Source organism: Sycon ciliatum, chromosome 3, assembly GCF_964019385.1.
Source record: "Sycon ciliatum chromosome 3, ocSycCili1.1, whole genome shotgun sequence".
Lineage (NCBI taxonomy): Eukaryota > Metazoa > Porifera > Calcarea > Leucosolenida > Sycettidae > Sycon > Sycon ciliatum.
Window position 1 is genome coordinate 7009175 of NC_088645.1, and position 25483 is coordinate 7034657.

The 25483-nt window shown below is 50.1% G+C and overlaps 1 protein-coding gene across 1 annotated transcript in view; it reads right to left on the bottom strand.

Moving 5' to 3' along the window:
- The window catches only part of LOC135811297 (uncharacterized), a 119918-nt gene extending 97035 nt beyond the window's left edge, over positions 1-22883 (bottom strand). Inside the window, exons 1-6 of the mRNA XM_065324513.1 lie at positions 22641-22883; positions 20008-20140; positions 19543-19569; positions 16619-17014; positions 12869-12967; positions 1793-1822 (exon numbers count right to left, since the gene is read on the bottom strand). Coding sequence (XP_065180585.1) covers positions 1793-1822; positions 12869-12967; positions 16619-17014; positions 19543-19569; positions 20008-20089 — 634 coding nt within the window. The 5' untranslated portion in view covers positions 20090-20140; positions 22641-22883. The remainder of the gene's footprint in view (positions 1-1792; positions 1823-12868; positions 12968-16618; positions 17015-19542; positions 19570-20007; positions 20141-22640) is intronic.
- Positions 22884-25483: the final 2600 nt, after the last annotated feature.

Sequence of the window (25483 nt, forward strand, 5' to 3'; positions counted from 1 at the left end):
GAACCTGATTCTACTTCTCCACAAGTAGTTTATGCTCGCCGTGGTCCTTTCGTTTCTCCTTTCAGTTTTGTCGACGTGTGGCGACTTTATTATTTTTATTTCGGCAAGCGGAACTGGTCGTTCGTCAGGCGCACAACTACCCGGTGAGTCAATCCCAGTTATGTCTTTCGTTGTAGTTTATTCACTTGCCTGCCTATTTTGTTGTCGTCAGCATTACTGCACGGACACACCCAGGGCCCGGGTGCTTTCCCCGTCGTTCTGTTTGTCGGGGCAATGTAGTATTTTCACAATCTGCGTCGTGGGTTTTGTTTTTGGTGCTTGTTATCTTTTCGCGATCCGGTTCTTGTGTCTCTCTTGTGTCTTTCTGTTTTGGGTTTTGGCAGTCAGTGTACGTATATTTGCTGGGGTTTGTGCAGTTTCTTGATTAGCCTTTCAGTGTAGTCGTGTACCTGTTTGGTTTGTCAGCTTAGTTCGGTTTGGTCTTTCAGTGAGCGTCTTTTGTTTATCTTGTTTTGTGTCGACCTGCGGGTCTGCCCAGTTTTGCCCTGCGGATGTCCGATCATGGTGAGCCACGGTTCGCTTCGTGAGCTGGGGGGCTCCTGTGTCTATTGAGTTTGTCAGGGAATTGTAAAATAAAATTATTATGGGTCGTGGGACGACAAGAGGATCATACGGGGTCGTGGGACGACACGATGGTCCGACATCGGAAAAGTGTGGGACACTTATGCCGGCTCCGAGCCGAGGGTTTTGTAAAAAAAAATAATAATAATAAAAATAAAAAAGATGTTGATGCCGGCTCCGCGCCGAGGTTTTGTTTGTCCTCACTGATTGCTTACTCCTACATGCCTGCTGTGTTCTGTTGCTCCATTTGTACATGTTATACACATCTTCCACATCCGAATGGGCAAGTCGTACGACGCACCACCTCGTGGAACCACACCCAAGGTTTTCCCATCTCCACGTCTGCAGCCAGCCACTTGCCGTTGTCCTGTCTTCTTCTCCTGTTATTGTGTCTTCTCACCCCTTTTGTTTTTCTCCTACTCCATTTTTCTACTTCTGAGAGTCGAGGTCGACTCTCGCCGGAGGGGAATGCTGTGTTACGGATTTCTGTTCGACTATGATTTACGCATGTCGTTGTATTTGGTTCTTGTCTTGTGGAGTCCAGTGTCTGATGTCATATATGGTCTAGGTGTACGCGCGAGTATGGTGTGATGTGTGACGTTTATGGTATGTGGTGCATGCAAGAGTACGCGTTGTCAGAGTGCGAGGATGTGCTTCCGTCTGTGTGAGAGTGACTGTCAAGTGAATGCTGTACATGCGCAGTGCTAGTTTGGTCTGGGAATGAGAGTCATGTGTGATTCGTCCGTGGTCTGGTTGTCTTGGTCTTGGTCATGTGTTCTGTACGTATTCGTCCCTGATTGGTCGTCTCGAGTTGTCATCGGTTTATTACTGCTTGTTCGTTGTTGTTTTCTTCGAGTCTGGACTTAGTCTTTTCCCGGGAGTCTTCCCGTTGTCCTTTTTGTCCTCACCAAGTTTCGTCTCTCTCCTCCTGCGCCCTCGTCATTTCTTGGTATAATATAAGAGTATTGAAGATACAATCTAGAGTTTGCGTTGTTGTGTGGCGAGGGCCAGGGGGAGAAGCATTTCCGTTACAAACTCAACCACCAACTCAACCACCCAACCACCAACTCAACCACTCACCCAACCACCAACTCAACCACTCACCCACCCACACATCCACCCACCCACCCACCCACTTGTGATCATTGTTATAAATATATAATATTCTTACCTCCTGGTACAGGCTCATGATGATAGCCAGCTGGTCAAACAGCAACAATGTAAAACCAAAGATGGAAGGGAGGAGAGCGCAAACGTGACACATACACACACACACACACACACACACACACACGCACGCATGCACACACGCACACGCATGCACGCACGCGCACGCATGCACGCACGCGCACACGCACGCACACACACACACACACACACACACACACACACACACACACACACACAGAGTGAATTAGGACTTGTTGCAGGCTGCAAGTATATACACCGGGGAAGGGGGGGGGGGGGAGGGTGAATGGGACTCTCTAGACCCGTCTTGTGAATTACCAAATGCATGTTGTACAGGGCTACCAGTTACAGTGCATGTGTCATGACCCGAATCAGACTCGTCGTGAAAGCGACCACGCATTGAGTTCAGCAGCCAAAAGCTGGGCTCCGAAATAATTCTAGAGTTCTGTAAGAACCATGTTTAGTCCTGAGAAGGATTTGGCACTTTCATTAGTTGAGCAATCATGGCTTACAACTCGTGGCCTAGAGCCGCAAAGTGTGGTCGTACGTCGGCCACACCTTCCGTACAAGTCGTCAGCATTGTACTCACTACACTGTTGAGCTGGAGGGGACCACGCTTAGTCATGCAAGGGAGCTGATACTCTTGTTAGTCGGGCAAGAATGGCGCCTCTTCTCGCGTCGTACGACGTAAAGGGTCTGCAGTGCTTCGTGTGCTGCGGACTCCGTATCCCTTTTTGGGAGAGGACACGGCTTTGCCGTCAGACACCCTACGGGGAAGTGAAGAGGGAAGGGCCTGTGGGCGTGGCAGTGCGAAGGCGGCGTAAGCAAGGCCGCCCGTTAGTCATGGCCCAAATTTGCTCGGCCTACATCGATATTTTGCTGCACAATTTTGCCACAAATATTTCGATATTCTGCTTGGCATTTCCTTTCTCCGTCGATATTTTGCTTTGGTTTTGCTCGAGATGAAATGAGTTTTAGGGAAAAGTCAACGATAATTGTCGCTGATGACGATATGTTTGATTGAGCTCTTGCTGCTGCTCAACTTTCCACTGAAATGTAGCCATAAGTCTGTTTTCTACAACCGTTTTGTGCTTGTTTTCAACCTTGGTGACTGATTGTGTTGAGGAAGTCCCTTGGATTTTTCGAAACGCCCACCAAAACTCGATATTTTGCTCAAAACTTGCCGGAAACTTGCGCATCCGATATTTTGCTCAAAGAATTGCTAGCAAATTTGGGCTATGACTACCGCCCGTCGTCTGAAGACAGCACGGCGTACGAAGGCGGCGTCATCAAGGCAGCCCGTCGTCCGAAGACAGCACGCGCACGAAGGACAGGCGTCAAAGGACAGGCGTCGCACGAAGACACAGGCACGCGCGTGCGCCCAGAAGCTTCGGGCTCTGGCCGGCGGACTGACGTCTGTGCTCACTAGTCAAAGCCCGAAATTGCCCGGCCCGGGCCGATAAATTGCGGCAATATTTTGCCGCCTCTTTTTCGAAACCTTGCCTGGCATTTCTTTTGGCAGTCGAAATATTGCTTTCAAATTGCTCCCAAACAGGCTGTAAATGAGCACGTGACCGCTTACTCAAACAAAAATAAGGGCTGAACGCTGCATCGCAGCCTTTTCGGACCAAAACCAGTCGACTCAGCGGCCAAAAGACTACAACATATGGACCAATCGCGGTCATCCGCGCTTTTATAAGAACGAAACGGCGTTTTTAGCCCAGTTTTAGGGAGGAAATTCAAAATTCTCATCTGAAATCTAACGTTTTTCGATAAATTGCTCAAAAATTGCCGGCAATCCGGCATTTCACTATATTGCTCAAAGAATTGCCGGCAATTTCGGGCTATGACTAGTGCTCACTGCACTAAAAAAATTCGCTTCGGCAATTGAAGAGGGGCCTCCGCCAAAGAGGCCAAGACCTTCGCTGTCCCTCCAGGAATCCGCGGACAGAAAGTTGAAATTCCGCGCAGAATTCTGCGGCACAAATCGCTACATTATGCGGCGGATAGCGTGAATTCTGCGGCAATACTGCGGTATTTCTGCGGCGCTGCACCGGCGAAAAGACATGGCTATATGCTATGTACAAGTATCAATACAAAATTTAATGGTCGAAAACACGACTAAACACACGATAGGCTCAATACAGTAACGAAGACAACTGGCACAGTTGCTGGACTGTCCATTGCACCTGCACATCATGCACAAAAATAGCGACAGGACACTGCACTGTACATGTGCATGAATATGAAGCGCGTGCTCGCATTGCCCCCAAACCGTGATTTTTCACGATTCTGCGGCGAAAACTGTGAATTCCGCGGGATATTAAAAAAACCTGAATTCCGCGGAATTCCGCGGATTTGACCGCGGCCGCGGAATCGCGGATTCCTGGAGGGACAGCCTTCGGCACCGGCAACTCCTCGTAGTAATGCAGTTTCCGCAGACCGGGACGCCGCCAAAGGCCGAGCGAGAGCGTCTGACGGACGTCACTGATGCAGCAGCCGTGGATGCCGCCAGCCTGGTCTCGACCGAAGCCGAGATGTTGAGTTGAACTTAATTAATTCCTGGAAGATGGCCCTCGAGGCAAACTTGAACTAACTTGTGTTTAGTGTGTCAACGCATGGGGGTTTGATATTGGACTAGGGGCAGTAGTGGCATAAACTAGCTCCAAGGACTGCATGTACAAAGTAGTCAAACGGGGACGCACGTCAGCATGCTTGCATACAACCCTGCACTCTTGAGTCAGGAACGATAGAGGTCAAACTATAAGCTGTACTCATAGTCAGACTAAACAGCGTAGCATGGCCATATGGGGCCGGCAGGAACGTCTCCAGGCTAGTTTGCTACGGGAAGCAAATAAGGTGTGACTTGTCCCACCTGAGCGGTACTCGGGGGCCAGTACGGTTACTCGGGAGCGCAACATTGCACAGTGTACTATAGACTGGCGACAGTCCGTGCTTAGATTGCGTGCGCAGGCTATGCGCAGGCCGCGACACAATGCGGAATGCGGAATGGCGCTGACACGTCAGCAGCCCAGGGATAAAAGAGACCGATGTGGGGCTAGGAAATCATTCCACCTTCGGGTCTGCACTAAGAAACTTCACAGCCTCTCCTTCAAGCCTTGCTTGCCTCTCGTGCTTTATAGCATCTTCCAACTTGCAAGTCACTTGCAACATAAGATGGCTCAAAACCGTCCCGTGGCTGGTGCCAATGTCGCTGCCGCAGCTAATGCTGCTGGGGGAGCACGGGCTGCTCTAAACGCAAGGCCTTCCATTATGCCGGAGGCTTGTACAGGCCAAGGTGATTGGTTGGTATACCTCAAGTATTTCAACCTTTGTGCCACGGTCTTGGATTTTGCATGCAACCACCGACACAGTAGACAGAGCACATATTACATTTTGAGGTTGACCATTACTGGTCGAAATTGTCTGACCGGTTTCGCTGTCTAAGCAGCTCATCAGAGTGAAGTGAGTGAAGTAAAATGTAAAAACACAACAGAATTTACGCGGGTGAGAGTGGCACAAAATATACATAGATACAAGTAGGCCGCCAAAATGCTAGGGGCCCCAAGAGCATTGGGAGTTCCTAATTTGGAAGTGTTGTATGCTGAAATTCTGTTATGAAATATATGTAGTAATGTGGGCTTGAATTCCAATATGGATGAATGCCTATATGGAACATGCTTTGTAATTATGAACAAGTTGTATGTTGTACGTGAAAAAGGCATGCAAGCCCAGTGTGTACATTATATCTGTATGGTAATGTGTACAGACTTATATTTTTGGCAGTGTCAATATATTGACGCTGGAATGATGCACAGCGTGCACAATTTTTGGCAGTCCGCCTTCGCGACGGGGCACAACAATTTCTGGGCTCTGTCCCAGCTGCAAAGAGAGCCGTTTGGGCAGACCTAGTTGCGGACCTCATGGACCGGACCGTTTTGCTCTGGCTGATACCCTAGTTTAGCGAACTAGGGTATCAGCAAACTGACCTAGACTCACCAAAGGTGTGAATTTTTGTGGTGCCACTAGATGGATCACCGGCCATGACACATTTTACAAAAGGTTGTCTTTGTAAGGTTGCTTTGGCTCAACGCGAGCGCATCTTGGGTTCTCTTAGACTCAAACAAACTGTTGCTTATCATTAGACAACGTAAAACCAATGAAACAGAAACGACACGAGGAGACAAGCTCGAGGAAAAAGGGCTAGAAAACCGTATGTCGTACGTGAAGACCATGGGAACGTCGTAGACGTACCATGGCGCAAAAGGTAAGTAAAATACTTTAGAAGACACGATAGAAAGAAGAAAGAAGACTGTATAATCAATTGCTTGTGTGCTTGTATGTATGCTTGGTGCGAACCATTAGTTTGTGACAATACTCTTATTCATGCAATATCTAACAAGCATGCAATCTCTAACAAGCATGCATTATCTAACAAGCATGCAATATCTGACAAGCATGCAATCTCTAACAAGCATGCACTATTGACAAGCATGCAATATTCCACACTCCCTCCAGATGAGAGCTTAGAAATTAGTGTACTACATGTACCTGACTCGTTCCTACAACAGCGTGATGCTACTAGAGTACAGAGCATGGTGCAACGTGATGCTCTCATCGAACACAGAATATTGCTGCAGTCAGTTCTACAAGGAGCCGGCATTAATCAGTTGCTGTCTGGCTTTATCAGCTGACCGGGCAGCATCTCTCTTCGGAAGCGTGGCGCCGGGGTGCGCACCAGATTGCTGGATAGCGCCGACTGCCATGACCGTGGTAGGTGTTGCCTTCCGCTCTCTCTCGACTTCTTCGCACTGCGATGCTGCGGAGCCGCTGTCGACTTCTGCTCGGGGTTGTGGCTCGTGTAGCCACTTCGGACCAGTGTACCAGATGGTACTAGTGAGCTCGCTGGGCTTCACTCCTCGCGACGGCAGGTCGGCTGGGTTCGAAGCTGTTGGGCAGTAGCTCCAGCAGGACGTCGGAACGAGACGTCGGATCTCTGTAACCCGGCTCTCCACAAACTGCTTCCATGTTTGCTCCACTCCAGCTATCCACGCCAGTGCCACTTGGGAGTCGGACCAGCAGTGAATCTGATCAATCTTCAGATCTGCCAAGGTTGAGGAGACTGATGCCATCAGGCGAGCCAATACCAGTGCTGAAAGCAACTCGAGGCGGGGAATGGTCTGTTGCTTCAGCGGCGCAACCCGAGTCTTTGCAGCGACTAGCTGTACTGAAGTGCCCACCTCCGTCGTGAACACAATGTAGATGGCTGCTGCATAGGCTCTCTCGGACGCGTCACAGAAACCGTGTAGCTCGACACGTGTGATGTTGCCGTTCGCGTCTGTTGCGTAGTGCCGTGGCAATGAGACTGGTGGCATGGCCTTCAATTCCCGTATCATCGTCTGCCACTTGCCAAGACACTCTCCCTCCAATGGGTCATCCCAGCCCATCTTCAACTGGCATAGTTGTTGGTGAAATACCTTGAGGGTGATGGTGATAGGTGCCAGGAGTCCGAGGGGGTCATACATCTTGGCTGACGCCGATAGGACTTGGCGCTTAGTCACTGGCGAGTCGACCTTGGTCGTGCTGAACGCCTCGTCGACGCTGAACGTAAGACGGTCAGATGTCCTGTCCCATGGAATGCCCAGAACTTTGGTGGTGGCTGCGGATGAGCCGTTCAACATGGTCTTGGCATACGAGTCGTTGTCCACGGCGACAGTAGGCAGACCGTTAGTCGACAGTGGTGTCGCTGCGGTACCATTGACGATCTCATTCAACTCAGCGGAGTTGGAGACAAACTTGCGCAAGTTGAATCCGCCTGTTGCGAGGTGATTCTTGGCACGGTTGAACGATTCCAACGCATTTGCATTGCTGTTGCCGCCACTCGCAACATCGTCCACGTACAGACTCTGCAGCAGCTTCGTAGTGAACTCGGGATCAAACTTGGCGAGATGGTGTTGTAGGGTAGCGTTCAATAAGAATGGGCTAGCGGATACACCGAAGACAACACGCGTGAATCGGTACGTCTTGAGTACCGGCTGAGCGCTTGTGGGATTGTCGACCCAGAGGAAGCGTAGGACGTCGCGGTCGGCTGCCTCAATCCCAACCATCAAGAACGCCTTTTCTATGTCTGCGGTGAAGGCTACCGCATGCGTTCGGAACCGGAGCAGTATGCTGGTGATCTGCTCGAGCAGCGGTGGTCCCGTGTGGATGCAGTCGTTCAGGGACGGATGCGTCTTCACCTTGGCTGAGGCATCGTACACCACACGAACCTTCGTAGTGGTCTTGTCCTGCCGAATGACAGGATGGTGAGGCAGGTAATGTACTTCGCCCACCACGTCGTGCTCTGTAGTTGGCACCTCCTCGATGATGCCCTTCTGAAGTTGCTCTTGAATTACTGCATTGTATTCCTTCAGAATTTCTGGTGACTTCTGCAGTTTCTTGAGTGTTGACTGCAGCCGTTTCTCGGACAGACTGTAATTGTCTGGAAGCGCGATGATCCTCCCTCCATGGCAACCTGACCGTGTACCTCTGCCCATCGTAGCGGATGGTCTGTTGGAACAGCTGCAGAGTGTCCGGTTCATTAGGCAAGATGCCGATGGATTCAAGCTGCCAGAACTTCTGGAGTAGCTGGACCAAAGCGCTGTCTGGATCTTGCACGGTAGATGGTTCGACATCGCAAGCGTGAACGGTGGCGACGTTAGTGGAGATGATGCCTGAATTACACCTGCCTGTTGGTCCAGACAGAACCCACCCGAGGCGAGTATCGAGAGCAGTTGGCCCATCATCTACACGAACGATGTCGCCCGTGACGATCTGCCAATAAACATCAGCGCCGAGTAGAATGTCGATGCTAGCTGAGCCGCCACAGTTGTCGGCGAGACTGAGATTCTGTAGAGACTCGTAAGCTGTGAGTACATCTGCGGTGTGCTGATTTTGCACGGGTGCACAGACTGATGGCACGACGATGCAGTTGACACGAATCCGGTTGCCATCGACGCACTGAATGTCCAGTTCGACCACGTCCCGGAGTGTGCTTGGGCTTGGCTGTTCGCCGCCAAACGCGTTTATCACTACACGTTCTTGACCGGAGCGGCGCACATCCAGCTGAGTCAGTACCGATGATGTAGCGTACGAGCGTTGGCTCCCACCGTCTAGCATTACTCGCACAGGCACTTTTCGATCTGGACGTTGAGGCGAGACCACCGAGGTCTGTGCGGTTTGTAGAAATACAGCTCCGCTGTCGCTGACAGTAGCTGCGGTTGTTGACGAAAACACTGGCTTCGACCATTTTCCACTTCCGCCTTGTCTAGATGGCGGAGATGTCTTCGCGCCAGTCCCAGGCTGCTCTGACGACTTGGGTTCGCAAATGGACGTATGATGTCGATGCTCACATTTGCTACATCTCAGCTTAGACTTGCAGTCGCGAGCCATGTGGTTCTTCTTCAGGCAGATGAAGCAACGACCATTCTTGCGTATCAGCTCCTTGCGGCGCTTGATGTCTGTGATGGACGAACATTGCGAGGACTCGTGTCCGCTGCCGCAAAACACACATTCTACGCTCGATGAGGTGACGGTAAGAGCTGCTGCTGTGGAAATGTCTGATTTGGCAGGCTTGCTCATCAGACGTGTGGCTGCAACGCTATGCGAGACACTCTGCAGGGTCTCCTCCGCTTCCGTGCGGAAATCTGCTTCCCGTACTAACCACTGCAATAGCGAGTCGACCGACTCGACAATGTTGTTATCGCAACGCCACCGGTGGTACGCCGTTAACAGATCTTGGCTCAGCTTCTGCTGCAGCTGAGTGCAGAACGTACCGTACGACAGCTCATTCTGACGGCCAGCATCAATCAAGTTAATCTTGGCGACTTGCACAAGATCTGCGAAACGCTCAAGCTGTTTGGCTGTGCCACGCTCACGGATTGCTGGCATGTCCTGGAGCGCGGACATGTGGACGGCTGTTTTGCGCTTCTCACCTCCGTACTTTTGGTCAAGTCGCTGGAGTGCTGCTGCGTAGGCCGCTGCCGAGTAACCATACGTCTCAACAGTCTTCAACGGTGGACCGGACAGATATTGCCTGAGCTGCAACAGCTTCAGCTCCGGTGACAGAGGCTGTTGATCGACGCAGACGTTGAAAGACGTACGCCATGTGCCGTATAGCTTTTTGTCGCCGTCAAAGGTTGGTATCTTGATCTTTCTTAAATGGCGGTAAACGTCTGATGGTGGATTGCCTTGCGGTGCATGCGAAGGACCAGGTGTGAATCCTGGTACTGGTCCAGTCAATCCATACCCATTTGGGGTTCCGCCATAAGGGCCATAATTGGATGCTGATTGTTGGCCTGGGTACAGTGCACTTCCATTCTGTGCAGGCGATCCACCAAAAACGGCGTTGACTGGTGGAGGTAGAGCTGGTGATGGGTATAAACCACTGACATTGTACTGCGTCTGTAGTCTTTGTACCCCAAAAACGGCGTTGTTGGACGACACTGCTGCAGGTGGAACTGGTGACCACTGTGTCGAACCAGCTAAATTAGGCGTTGTACTACACGGCGGCGGCCACTGGCTAGCTGCCGTATCTGGCTGCGTCCATTGCGGGGTTTGACTCTGGGCCGCTTGTAATTGTGGCACTCCGAGTACGTCGAGCGGCAAGCGGCTACCGTAGGGGATCGTACTCGCAGAGGCCGGGGCCAGGTGGGAATGTGCTCCAAAAGAGGCTGATGCTGATGCTGCTGGACCACCATAAGCGGACGCTGGGTCAGTCGCGGTGCCGAAACCCTGAGCAAATTTCGTCGTGTTTACTCTCGACGACGTACCACTCGCCGTTAGTGTACGAGCTGAACTGAGGCTGTGTAACTGTTGTTGTGTTGGTGTAGTTGTTGTTCCGTATTGCAGCGTTGGTGTTGCAGCTGTGATCGTGAATGTGCGATTGTCGTTTGTTCGTGTTGTGTTGGTGTAACCAGCACTCGAGACTGGTGTACTCGTGCTCGTCGTGTTCTGCGTGATCTGTTGACGTCCGATGTCGTACGGTGACGAGACTGACGACTGTCGAGGGTTGGTACCGGTGTCACTACTGCTCACAGCCAGACGCAAATCTGTACTCACGCCAACACCGGCACCTGGTTGTTGCTGCTTGCGCTGCTCTGCTGGGACGTTGTTCCGGTCGAGGTCGCGCGCTGCTGGCCCTGTGGCCCCTGTAGCTGCTGACGGGATACCAGATATATCAGGCATGGACATGACTACATTCGTGCATGCACTATCCTGGCCTACAAACACAAGCTCCGTAGCTGCGGTGTTAGCATCCGATGCGGGAATGTGTACGGTACTACCACTAGTACTGAGTTCACTCTGGCCACTGGCCTGTACACTACGACTCGTGCTGGATGTATCTAATTCTTGCATGCTACTGCTACTCCACTGGAGCTGCTCCTGTGCAGTTCGTATTTTGTCTGTGGCTGAAATGGATTCCAAATATGCCTGAACTCTCTCTGGGTGACGGGTGTATCGCAACCCCGTGATTTCGCTTGTGTGTGCACTGTTGTATCTACTCATGCTGATATTTGCTAAAGTAGTGCTGGCCTGCGTCACTGCCTCAGTGTACGACACCTCTAATTCTGCAGTCTCCTTTGCCAAACTATCTAAATAAGTAGGATTCTTGCAAAATATATCTGCCAGCTCTGAAACAACCTCCATCACGGAGTTCATCCTGTTCTCGAGCATTAGTAGCCCATATTTAATCTCCTCGACACTCACGGTTTCCGATACGATGGACACCAGCAACCCACGGCGGACATTAGTATATTCCGTCTTCGCTTTAGCCTTGGCGATCTTCTGCTGCGGACCAATACTATCTGCCATCTCTAGTCTTCTCTGGTTCGAATCCGGCTATCCGGCTCGAAGGACCAATTTACAAAAGGTTGTCTTTGTAAGGTTGCTTTGGCTCAACGCGAGCGCATCTTGGGTTCTCTTAGACTCAAACAAACTGTTGCTTATCATTAGACAACGTAAAACCAATGAAACAGAAACGACACGAGGAGACAAGCTCGAGGAAAAAGGGCTAGAAAACCGTATGTCGTACGTGAAGACCATGGGAACGTCGTAGACGTCCATGGCGCAAAAGGTAAGTAAAATACTTTAGAAGACACGATAGAAAGAAGAAAGAAGACTGTATAATCAATTGCTTGTGTGCTTGTATGTATGCTTGGTGCGAACCATTAGTTTGTGACAATACTCTTATTCATGCAATATCTAACAAGCATGCAATCTCTAACAAGCATGCATTATCTAACAAGCATGCAATATCTGACAAGCATGCAATCTCTAACAAGCATGCACTATTGACAAGCATGCAATATTCCACACACATGCTGTAGAGGGCTACCAGTTACAGTGCATGTATACATGCTGTAGAGGGCTGCCAGTTACAGTGCATGTATACATGCTGTAGAGGGCTACCAGTTACAGTGCATGTATACATGCTGAAGAGGGCTGCCAGTTACAGTGCATGTATACATGCTGAAGAGGGCTGCCAGTTACAGTGCATGTTTACATGCTGTAGAGGGCTACCAGTTACAGTGCATGTATGAATACACATGCAGCAATACGCAAGAAAACAACCAAAGGAATGTGGATTCAGAGACATGCACACCAAGCATGGCCGCTTGCCACACATGATCTGGATGGTCAGCAGTAGTCAGCTGTACTTCACCAACACTGACTTTCACTGCAACACGAACCCTGTTGGGACCTGCTGAAAAGTCCAACGTACACGAGTTGTGCGTCTTATCAGAGGACGTCGTATCCGCATACATTTGTATATGCGCTTATGGGTAGGGCTGAAACGATCGTGATATTTCCTTAGTGGCTTAGCTGATATCATAGCGATCGGCTTGCACCCACGGTAGAAATATTACCTCTCGTCGTCAAGATTTGTACTTTTTTCAAGCCGATAAGCCAATAGCAACTAAGAATACTCATTCGATATCTTTTCTAACGAGTAATTGCCAAGTAATCGGTAAAATCGTTTCAGCTCTACTTATGGCAGGCGAACCTCAGCTCTACTTACCAACGTATGGCTTGGCACAGAATGATGACCATGGTGCTACGCCGCCGGTCTTGTTCACCACACAGTATTCCGGTGAGCTGCATTCTGGCTGGCATTGCACTAGGCATGTGGGAACAGGAGAACATCGCAGAACAGGCAACACACATACCTACTGAATAACTTCCTGGACTGTGGCACAATAGGGACTCATGCATCAATTTCCCGGGGCAAGTCCACTACAACCGTACACACTGTGATACCAGCTCGGAATAAACGGTCATGAACTTTGCAAGTCCTATTCATAAATGTACTAGAATTAGTTGTACCTGCCGGGCAAAAAGGTGACGGCCATCTTCCATGCATACCTCCCATTCTACCCTTCACTAGCCGCCTGCCTTCATTCTGAGCTCTGAGCTCTGAACATCATCTCCTTATCCAGTAGTGACAACACTTAGCCCAGCCATATACTGTGCCCAACAGAACTCTGCTGTGTTCATCATCCTTGACTCTGCACGGGTAGATTCAGGGTGGGGGGGGGGAGGGGAAGGGAGAGAGAGGAGGGGAGAGAGAGGGGGGGAGGGGTTCAAACGGACCCCAAATTCGTTTCCGACCACAGTTCAGGTGTGACCACTAATAAGCGACCTCTGGTTTTACCAACCACCTGATTTTACCGATCGTGTTTCTATGCACGGAAAGTTCTACACAGAAACTACACCGGATACAGCGACCACCTGCCTTACGCGACCAGCGACCTACTTTTAGTGTACCGAGTGCCATATCTGACCTGCATACAGCGACCAAAACTAGCCAAAAGTGCCATCCTGGCTGGCAGGCTTGACTGCAACAGGTTTGAAATGCGCTCAGAAGCAAGTGCAAGAAGTCAATAGAAGTGACAAGTGCATACAGTGCCGGGTGCACGGGTGCACTGTATGCACTTGAGTGAGGTGTGAAACTCACGAGTGTTTGCCTGCACGTAATAGTATTCTATGCTCCACATCTGTTAGTGTGAGAACATGGACGTACATGTACATGTGTGCACACGATTCGATATGCCACGAATGTATGCAACCTGGTTCTAAAGACAACTTGGCTCAAACGACCGCTTTTGCTTGCACCGTGGGGTGGTCGCTTCAACCAGGTTTTACTGTATATCCATACGACTGGCGCCAAAGCTAGCGTGGTCCGGTAGCTTGGTAGATGGGAGATCTGCATCTGCATGAAAGCAACCATTAACAACAGCATGCACTGCTTACAGGAAGCATTGAGCTTCATAGATGGGGCAGGATAGTGCACGCATCTGACTGTGGTTAAAGTGCTTGTGGGCACTGTGTAGCTACTGTGCTTTGGAGGAAACACTCACAAGAACATTGGGTAGCTACTATGCTTTGGAGGAAACACTCACAAGAACACGCACCGCTACTAGTTGTAGAGCTGCTTGCCGACTCCTGTCTTCGAAAATTTAAATTCAAAACAGTTTCTGAATAGTGCAGCGCTGTTTTTGTCATACTGGGTTGTCCTGATTTTAAAACTGTCTTCGGTTAGTCAAATCGTCTACATACTGTTTCTGCACACACAGTCCAGCTTCATTTCTAAAAGCAGCCTGTGTACAAAACCCAGCCTGTATACCCAGCCTGTATACCCAGCCCAGCCTGTATACCCAGCCCAGCCTGTATACCCAGCCCAGCCTGTATACCCAGCCCAGCCTGTATACCCAGCCCAGCCTGTATACCCAGCCCAGCCTGTATACCCAGCCCAGCCTGTATACCCAGCCCAGCCTGTATACCCAGCCCAGCCTGTATACCCAGCCCAGCCTGTATACCCAGCCCAGCCTGTATACCCAGCCCAGCCTGTATACCCAGCCCAGCCTGTATACCCAGCCCAGCCTGTATACCCAGCCCAGCCTGTATACCCAGCCCAGCCTGTATACCCAGCCCAGCCTGTATACCCAGCCCAGCCTGTATACCCAGCCCAGCCTGTATACCCAGCCCAGCCTGTATACCCAGCCCAGCCTGTATACCCAGCCCAGCCTGTATACCCAGCCCAGCCTGTATACCCAGCCCAGCCTGTATACCCAGCCCAGCCTGTATACCCAGCCCAGCCTGTATACCCAGCCCAGCCTGTATACCCAGCCCAGCCTGTATACCCAGCCCAGCCTGTATACCCAGCCCAGCCTGTATACCCAGCCCAGCCTGTATACCCAGCCCAGCCTGTATACCCAGCCCAGCCTGTATACCCAGCCCAGCCTGTATACCCAGCCCAGCCTGTATACCCAGCCCAGCCTGTATACCCAGCCCAGCCTGTATACCCAGCCCAGCCTGTATACCCAGCCCAGCCTGTATACCCAGCCCAGCCTGTATACCCAGCCCAGCCTGTATACCCAGCCCAGCCTGTATACCCAGCCCAGCCTGTATACCCAGCCCAGCCTGTATACCCAGCCCAGCCTGTATACCCAGCCCAGCCTGTATACCCAGCCCAGCCTGTATACCCAGCCCAGCCTGTATACCCAGCCCAGCCTGTATACCCAGCCCAGCCTGTATACCCAGCCCAGCCTGTATACCCAGCCCAGCCTGTATACCCAGCCCAGCCTGTATACCCAGCCCAGCCTGTATACCCAGCCCAGCCTGTATACCCAGCCCAGCCTGTATACCCAGCCCAGCCTGTATACCCAGCCCAGCCTGTATACCCAGCCCAGCCTGTATACCCAGCCCAGCCTGTATACCCAGCCCAGCCTGTATACCCAGCCCAGCCTGTATACCCAGCCCAGCCTGTATACCCAGCCCAGCCTGTATACCCAGCCCAGCCTGTATACCCAGCCCAGCCTGTATACCCAGCCCAGCCTGTATACCCAGCCCAGCCTGTATACCCAGCCCAGCCTGTATACCCAGCCCAGCCTGTATACCCAGCCCAGCCTGTATACCCAGCCCAGCCTGTATACCCAGCCCAGCCTGTATACCCAGCCCAGCCTGTATACCCAGCCCAGCCTGTATACCCAGCCCAGCCTGTATACCCAGCCCAGCCTGTATACCCAGCCCAGCCTGTATACCCAGCCCAGCCTGTATACCCAGCCCAGCCTGTATACCCAGCCCAGCCTGTATACCCAGCCCAGCCTGTATACCCAGCCCAGCCTGTATACCCAGCCCAGCCTGTATACCCAGCCCAGCCTGTATACCCAGCCCAGCCTGTATACCCAGCCCAGCCTGTATACCCAGCCCAGCCTGTATACCCAGCCCAGCCTGTATACCCAGCCCAGCCTGTATACCCAGCCCAGCCTGTATACCCAGCCCAGCCTGTATACCCAGCCCAGCCTGTATACCCAGCCCAGCCTGTATACCCAGCCCAGCCTGTATACCCAGCCCAGCCTGTATACCCAGCCCAGCCTGTATACCCAGCCCAGCCTGTATACCCAGCCCAGCCTGTATACCCAGCCCAGCCTGTATACCCAGCCCAGCCTGTATACCCAGCCCAGCCTGTATACCCAGCCCAGCCTGTATACCCAGCCCAGCCTGTATACCCAGCCCAGCCTGTATACCCAGCCCAGCCTGTATATCCAGCCCAGCCTGTATACCCAGCCCAGCCTGTATACCCAGCCCAGCCTGTTCACCCAGCCCAGCCTGTATACCCAGCCCAGCCTGTTCACCCAGCCCAGCCTGTATACCCAGCCCAGCCTGTTCACCCAGCCCAGCCTGTATACCCAGCCCAGCCTGTATACCCAGTCCAGCCTGTACAGCCAACCCAGCCTATACATCCATCCGCAAAGTCACAATAACTCACCTTTCGCTGTATCGTCGTTGGTGAATTTGTGCGGCGTGAGATTGTTGATGCTGACACTTTTCCACATACTGGTGTTGGTCGAATCACAGTCCCCAGAGGAACAGGCATGGTTTGTGCACGTCAGCAGGCAGGTAGTGTTGCTCACACACAATGCTTTCTTCCAGATTGCCTTGGCGTCCTCTTTGCGTAACCGTATCTTGCAATAATGCGTAAAGCTGGGTACAACGTGCACCGTTTGGTTGAGTTGATAATACCCACTAGGCGCACTCACAGTACAATTCCATTTCGGGAACCGCAGAGCGTTATTATTGTTGCAAGTTTGACTGCCAAGGCGATAGCGAATCGCCATCGAGCTGATATTTTTGTTGACAAGCACTTCAAACGAGAATTCTTGGCCTGTGGAGAGGAGCAGGCACGCACACACACACACAAGGACACCAAATCAATATCTTTAAAGTCATGTCAACGTCATCCTGGCTATGATCGTAGGAGAAGTGGATCTAAACTCTACGGATGAAGCTACAATGAGGTAAGAGGCGTGACACGCTGATGTCAGTCATGTCACCACAACAAACACATACCGTCATGTTTGTCCCTACACACATTGTATCGCCACACTACACACATTGTATCGCCACACTACATACATTGTCATTGTATTTATTGCTGCTTGATGCAATTCGGGTGATCATGAGTCAGTGAACAACACAGTGCTTTCAATAGGTAGCCTGTCTGCATCATGCTCTGTACTCATGCAGTCAAGAGCCACAATCTCCCGTACCATCACACTGGTTTTGCCTAGACTTTGTTCAGTAGATTATGGTTGCACGGATCTCAGTTCAGTAAGACGGTAACATCAGATGGGTTGGGGCTCCACACGTACTAGTTTGTACGTGAAGGCAGGCCCGGCGGAACCGGTCCGGCTGGTAACGACATAGCCGGACCAACTTGTTGGCTACCAACGTGTGTTGTTGACAGCTGGTTAGGTCATGTGTAGCCAACATATCATACACAAACTGTATGGAAGCCGGACCAATCAAAAACTCCTTCCGCCGGTCCTGAGGGGAGTGTGTGGGTTACAGTCAGGGCTGCGTCTCACCAGCGCGTGTGGAAAGAAAAATGTCGAACGTTCGCTGCTTGGATGACGACTACACCATAGCTTAGTGGTGAAGCATCACTGGTCACAAGCGAGCCGGGGTTCCTGGTTTGAGTCCTGGTGGTGGAATCCAATTTTTTCTTCAGACTTTCACCATTTGCAACTTTCCCTTGCAGTATGAATGAATATTGAATGGATATGCCAGCTGACAATTTTCATGCAGAGATATACCAGTCCACGGAACTCACTGTCAGTTTTGGTGCCGAGTTAACGCACTTTCAGGCTGCATAATAGAAGTATCTAGTTACAACTACTGGACAGTCACTCTGAACTTGTATCATGTGGCTTTTAGCCCTGATAATGGACTTAGTTAGGGTAGCAACAACACGATGGATTAGTAGAAAGTGTATCCTCCCCCGCAGTAATAACATCTGTCCTGTGAAGTTCTGATCCGACTGGCATTGTTTGCTAGTGATGTATGTGTAACTGTAATGGTCATGTAACTCATTTTCTACAGCCACACGGTATTCCTACAACACTACAAACAGCCAATGCACACCGGCATGGGGTTATATGTACGATGGCCTTCCTGCCTTTGCGCACATTCATATGGCACATCACACTTGATTTACCGTGTGCAAAAAGATCGGAAATGAGGATCATCCCCCCCCCCCCCCCACAATCGAAATGCACTGTACATTGCTGACCAGTCTTACACATACTATAAACATTAACACATGCACATGAACACCCCCCCCCCCTTACATACACACACAAGCAGCCACACACACAAGCACACACACGTACAAACACACACACACACGCGCGCATGCAAACACGCCAATACACATGCATACACCCACACATTCTCTCTCTCTCTCTCTCTCTCTCTCTCTCCCACTCACTCACTCTCACTCCCCTTCCCTCACTCTCTGTCTCTGTCTCTCTCTGTCTCTCTCCGTCTCTCTGTCTCTCTGTCTCTCTGTCTCTCTCTCTCTCCATATGAGTTCCTATCAGTTGCTGTGAACACCTTGAGTGGAGAGCACTTGCTCGAGCGTTGAACCGGGTTCTTTTGCAGGGCAGCTTCCCGCCACTGTTTCAACAGGCGATGGCTCCAAAGCAAGCCTGGAACAAGCCATATCGAGGTTGCAAGCCACCCCTCTCAGCAAAAAATTCGAAGAAATTCGAAATTTCAGTGGTGGAAGATTATTATACTATGAAGAGAATTTCAAAAAGTATGTTTCGCGGAGCGATCGCTCAACCTACGTCATTCAAACTTTGCAGGATGGTTCAGACGTACATGCTAGGCATGGAACCACAGGCGATGATGCCATAGCTGACACACAGAGTAACACACACAGCAGATTCGTGTGCACAGATACTAAATTAGTGGACGTCGTCATCTTCTTCCCGCTGATCTCGAATGTACTATGACGTGCTATTTCGCCTGACGCTTACCTGTCTTTATAAATGTAACTTTCTCTCTCTCTCTCTCTCTCTCTCTCTCTCTCTCTCTCTCTCTCTCTCTCTCTCTCTCTCTCTCTCCCACTCGCTCCCTCTCACTCTCCCTCTCCCTCTCCCTCTCCCTCTCCCTCTCCCTCTCCCTCTCCCTCTCCCTCTCCCTCTCCCTCTCCCTCTCCTCTCTCTCTCTCTCTCTCTCTCTCTCTCTCTCTCTCTCTCTCTCTCTCTCTCTCTCTCTCTCTCTCTCTCTCTCTCTCTCTCTCTCTCTCTCTCTCTCTCTCTCTCTCTCTCTCTCCCACTCACTCACTCTCACTCTCCCTCTCTCACTGTTTTCTCCTCTCTCTTCCAACTCAATATGCAAACCTACTTGGTTGAGCTTCGTCCGCGTGCACATCTGCAGGTGAAGTGATTAAAACAAGAAAGAAGAGTGCCTAAGTTCTGTTGAATTACCCACAAATTAGGTCATTCCCCAGCATAAATAATGACTTGATACAATAATTTCAGTAAAGCAACACTACCACTATGAGAGCTGGAAGAATGGTGCAGTCATCACAAATACTCTCAACGAGTGAAGTCAGCGACCAGACAGTTTCAATTACATGCTATACAGGCAGGATTTCTCATGGGGGGGGGGGGGGGTGACATATTCACTCACTGATACTAGTAGGGGTGAAGATAAGTGCTGCAAGAAAACGTTGCGCGCATACCGTTAGTGTGCTATTTTGCTATGCGCACACCAGCCTGCAATTTGAGTGCAATCATACCTGCCAACCGCTGCCAACTCAGGGTCAACCGGAAGGACCAACAGACGCACAGTCGCCATGTTTCTTACCTGATAACATCTGTATGCAGATTATCAATGCCAACTGTACAATATGCTGTACCAGCTGATGGCCCCTTTCATTCTGGGCCATTGTCGTTGCTAGGGTGTTAGCCAATCCGATCCGAAGCTTGCAAACACCTACCTAATAGAACAGACAAAGGAGACAACACAGAAAAGTAGGTGAAGCTGGGCGTGTGTATTATAAGTGTTTCAAAAGAAGCTATGAGGGGAAACAAACTAACTTACACGTCTAGAGGATTGTGCGAAGTATATAAAGGTGAGGTGTGAGAAAACAAAATGTGGGAGAGAAGAAGAAAGAAATAAGAAGAAAAGATCTGAGAGTGTTCCAACAGAATGAAGTTGAAGGCACCACTGCAGCTGTACTTATGGTTGATAAATATAGTGGTTACCGCCATATTGCCAAGTGTGTCTTTACCACCATATTTATCAACCAGTGTTCGAACGGTGTGTACTAATACCAAAGGTGTGTGAAATGAAGGTGTGGAAGCAGGCGAAAGGAATAGAAAGGGATAGAAAGGGATAGAGTGAGGAACTGTCAGGTTTAGGTGTATCCAACCTTTTTTAAATATTTGTTCACACCCCACCTTTAGTTCACCCTATCCTCTAGACTTAAACGTTAGTTTGTTCCCCCGCATAGCTTCTGTTGTGAGACGACTTTTCCTATGATGATAGTCTCAAGAAATCGATTAGGAAAATTTATTCATCATTATTCTCTTTGTTCTTTGGGTAATGTCCGCTTCACTAACACTATTTACTCGTATCGCTATAATACGTGTTTCATTGGTAAAACAACAGGACCTCTGCACTTTCTTATGCGTGCAAGACAAACACGAGTCGACTGCTCCTCACAATTATCCCGTTGACAATCAAAAGCTGAGGTGTGGGAAAAATAGGTAACACTTGCCACAACTCAAGTGGTCGATCTAGTGATAGTAACGTCCTGGGAGGGTTTCGTTTCGTGATGGCTGAGCGTTGAGAGGATGATCTGTGCAGTCTCTCCTCATTCTTTTCGGCAAAGCCCCAATGTGACGCTCCAGAGGAGAGAGAAGACGTCACAGTTGCTACCGTTGACGCCTGATGAAAAAATCAAATGGTGAAATTTCTGCATGAAAATTAAATTTGATTTTACTGGATCTCAACATTCCCCTGTCCCTGAATCTGTCCAGCTGGCCCCTACTACTAGCTACTATCCATTGTACGTCAGATTCGAATGTTTCACCTAACAATCTGCTCCTGCAGCGCTCACCCTCTCCCAAAATTCAAAGTGATGTAAATCACTTTCCAACTGCATAACCCACAATCTCACCTTCTCATAAATTTATCTCTTATTGGCGATGGTGCCATCGTGAGAATAAAGAATTCAAACTTATTCCTGAAGACAGATGGGGTGTGGGTAGTACGGTACTCATGTAGTAAATATCAATGTTGTCTGGATTGGGGGGGGGGGGGGGGGGAGCCGCAACCCCCCCCCCCCCCTCGTCAAATTCCTGCACACGCCCCTGGTGGCTAGATCAGAGTGGATCTGATAAAGGTTTCACTGGCCCTATTGATGACACAAGAGTTTCTCTAGCCAGGTGCAGTCTTTCGGTCAACAGGTATGTATGGCATCTGAGATGTACGAGACTGGCTCTGCTAGTACGGTATGCACTGTTAGCATACATGTAGGTTGAAATCGACTTCACACCTTCAAGCAGTGAGCCTGTTGGCGACAGAACCAACACTAGCATGAGTGTACCCACCAACGGAACCAGTTGGCGCACACCCCCCCCCCCCCACACACAAACATACACACACACACACACACACACACACACACACACACACACACACACACACACACACATACACCATGTACCATGTACCATGTATACGCCCGTCGCAAGAGAAGCACGCAAATCTGCAAATGCACTGGATGTGCACCCACAGATTTTCTCTTATAGCAACTATAGCGAACAAGATCTGAATGAGACAGATCAAGCCTTGCGCCAGATACCTGTCAACTGCCGAAGCCATGTGAATCGACCACCAATGCACACCTGGTCTACACCACACGGAGTACATCGGCATAAAATGGCCAAGACAGATACCTATGCACACCCTACACTGGCTGGGGTAACCAGTATAGACAGCACGCTGCTTTGATAGAAGCAGACACTAGATGCACTGGTACCTTCAAGTGAAATTGGAGTTACTTGCACACACACACACACACACACACACACACACACACACACACACACACACACACATTCGCATACACGCACCCCATTGTCTCTCCTCTGGGTAAAACGTTTGGAGTTTTGGTCAGTGGAGAGACCATCGAGTGCGTGTGTGTGTGAGAAGGGCTTTTCCGTCATCAATCTAAAGAAATGTTCGGGAAGGATCAAACCTGGGGCAATATTTCGAGAGATACGATCCATTGAGGTGGGTAGTTCGTTCTGTGTTCCCATGTATGCTGCCAAGATTCGTTAACTTCCCTCCGGCATTACCGTAATTCCTTCGTTGTAAATTTCTTCGGGGGTACCGTGTTGAGAGGTAACAACAGACTCAGCGGGGAGGAGAGCTTAGAAGACCTAGAACCTAACAGGGTTTACAACATAGCTTGTATTGAATTCACTCACCTCCGTGGCAGAAGCGAAGCAATAATTATCGGAACAGGTGACAAAGTGGGAAGCAGTCTTCCAGGAGGTACGCTCTCTCCTATTCCTAGCATGAGCGGCCAAATGCAACGGCAGAAAATGAGGGATGGCAGGAAGAGATTGCCCTCGGTAGCTTGAAAATCCAGCAAAGGTGCTGGTGGGAGACCTACTCGACTCAGTCCCAAGCCGGAGCAGGATGTTTTGACCAGAGGAACGAGAACAAGTAATTATTTGGACTAACTATTTTTGTCGCTTTCCACTTGTCTCACTTACTCTTTAGCCTAGTTTAGGATATCCGGATGCACACGAACATGCATGGTGCACGGCGGTACATGCATGGTGGGAATGGGATGACGTTCTGACTTTGACTCGTGCCTGGTCATGTGAGTACTCGATCGAGTGCATTGGACATGACGCGTTACTACGCCGTTAGCGTGTTGTCAACGCAAACACCCCAGGCGCTAGGCTAGGCGCGGGCCCGCCCAGGCCGTCGGCCGGCGCGGGCCTGGGCTAGAGAGGCCCAGACTTGCGTAATCAGCAGGGAGTAGTAAAAATACTACATGACTGTACTCCCTGGTAATCACTGCCAAATCAGGGAGTCGGACCCAAACCGACTCCCTGTGTGTTATCAAGCACGCTGAGGAGGTCTGAATCTTGCCCGAGCCTGCAGCCGAAGCCCAAGGCAAGGGCAAAGGCGTAGGCCCGTGGGCTGCAGACAAGGGCGAAAATTCAGCCAAGGCATCATGGCAGGCAGAGCGTGCAGGCTCGGGCAAGATTCAGCCACACCCAGTTATGGCAGACAGAGCGCGCTTGACTTGATTTCTCACAGCACGAAGCAACATATTAGGGAAGTTCAAAGGTCGAAAGGTCGAATTATTGCCGAAATGACGTCAAATTGCAAACTGTCGCGCGTCGAAAAACAACGCGAGTGATCCTGTGCATGCATGCAGCTAGCTCACGTCGAAATACCGGTATGGAGTTTTACGCCAAATAATTGTGACGCGTCACGTCGGAAATGGGCCATGCCGGACTGTGTATGATAGGTCACGTGGACGGTATTGTCAGACACTTTCCCGTTGTGTGTATGATAGGCCTGACCCAGTCGGCCGATTTTCATGTTTATTTTGCATTCCGAACCCGGGGCATTTGATGCCCAATATTATTATGGCGACAGAATATAAGATGAGCTTGTGTGTGTGTGTGTGTGTGTGTGTGTGCGTGCGTGTGTGTGTGTGTGTGCGTGCGTGTGCGTGTGTGTGTGCGTGTGTAGTAGTAGTAGTAGTAGTAGTAGAATTTATTATTTTGATAGGGAAGGCCCTACAGACGTTGCCGTCTTGTTACAGGGAACCCTAAGTGCTCTTTACAGAGCGAAACAAAAACGGATAGATGCTCAACCTGACGACACGAGACAGGCAGAGAATTCCACCTATCAGCGCCAAGGAAAGAAATGGAGAACATGCCATATCTAGTGGTAGCAGCGGGCAAAGAAAGTGAAGAGAATGATTGCCCTCGAGTGCGCCTCTCGGTGCAAGTAGCAGCCGACTGGAGGGTGAACATTGAGGAAAGAAGAGGACTTGTAAGCTGATGAATACAGCGGAAAACAAAAATAAAAAGCCTCAAGTTGAGACGAGATTCGAGGGAGTATAACTTAGCGTGCCGCAAAACAAAGACAGTCGTGTGTGTGTGTGTGTGTGTGTGTGTGTGTGTGTGTGTGTGTGTGTATTATTATTATTATTATTATTATTAAATTTTTGATAGGGCAATCCCCGTGTGTGTGTGTGGGGGGGGGGGGAGTGTGTGTTGGTGCATGCCGGAGTATGTGGTGTGATGTGTGTGCGTGAAAAAAATGAAAAAAGACCAAAAAGTAGGGATTCACTGGCCAGAAAAAGCCACTTCATAGCTGTATGGTGTAGACCAGGCTGAATAGTGGCGGTCAATTCTTCAGCCTTGCAAGCTGTTGCATGTTGAATGGTGCAATCTCAGCACAAGCTGCGATGGCTTCTCCTGTAGCATCGCTATCATAGCCTCCGGCGATGGGCGTCAAGAGTTAGTGGTCAAGTGGTGGTGGTGTGTGTGTGTCATGGATGCAGTGAATGGAATTTTCGGTCTTTGACCACTTTAGTAAGAGGTTTTTCATTTGACTCCACGAGACCACACGACGCTTGCAGATCACAGCACGAACAGTTCACCAGCCACACTCCACGAAAGCAAGTAGTAGTACTCCTGACAAGTCTTGTTTCGTTCCATAGAGATAATAACGGGGAACTCATCAGAGGAGAAGCAGCTACTAGTTGTTGAATGAAGGGGTTTAGCTGAAAAATGCTATTTTATAGAAAAGATATTGACGCACTGAGGTGATCTGCAAGCGTCGTGTGGTCTCGTCGGGTCAAATGAGAAACCTCTTACTACTGTATTTGACGGACCTATTGAAGATGGCAACACAAATTTTTGACCACTTTGGTGGGTATAATTTCCTCCAGGCATAATGGATCAGGCAATATGTGGATCAGGCATAATGGATCAGGCAATATGTGGATCAGGCATAATGGATCAGGCAATATGTGGATCAGGCATAATGGATCAGGCAATATGTGGATCAGGCATAATGGATCAGGCAATACGTGGACCCGGCAGGCATAATGGATCAGGCAATAATTATGGACCAGGCATAATGGATCAGGCAATATGTGGACCAAGCATAATGGATCAGGCAATATGTGGATCAGGCATAATGGATCAGGAAATACGTGGACCAGGCATAATGGATCAGGCAATAATTATGTGGACCAGGCATAATGGATCAGGCAATAATTATGTGGACCAGG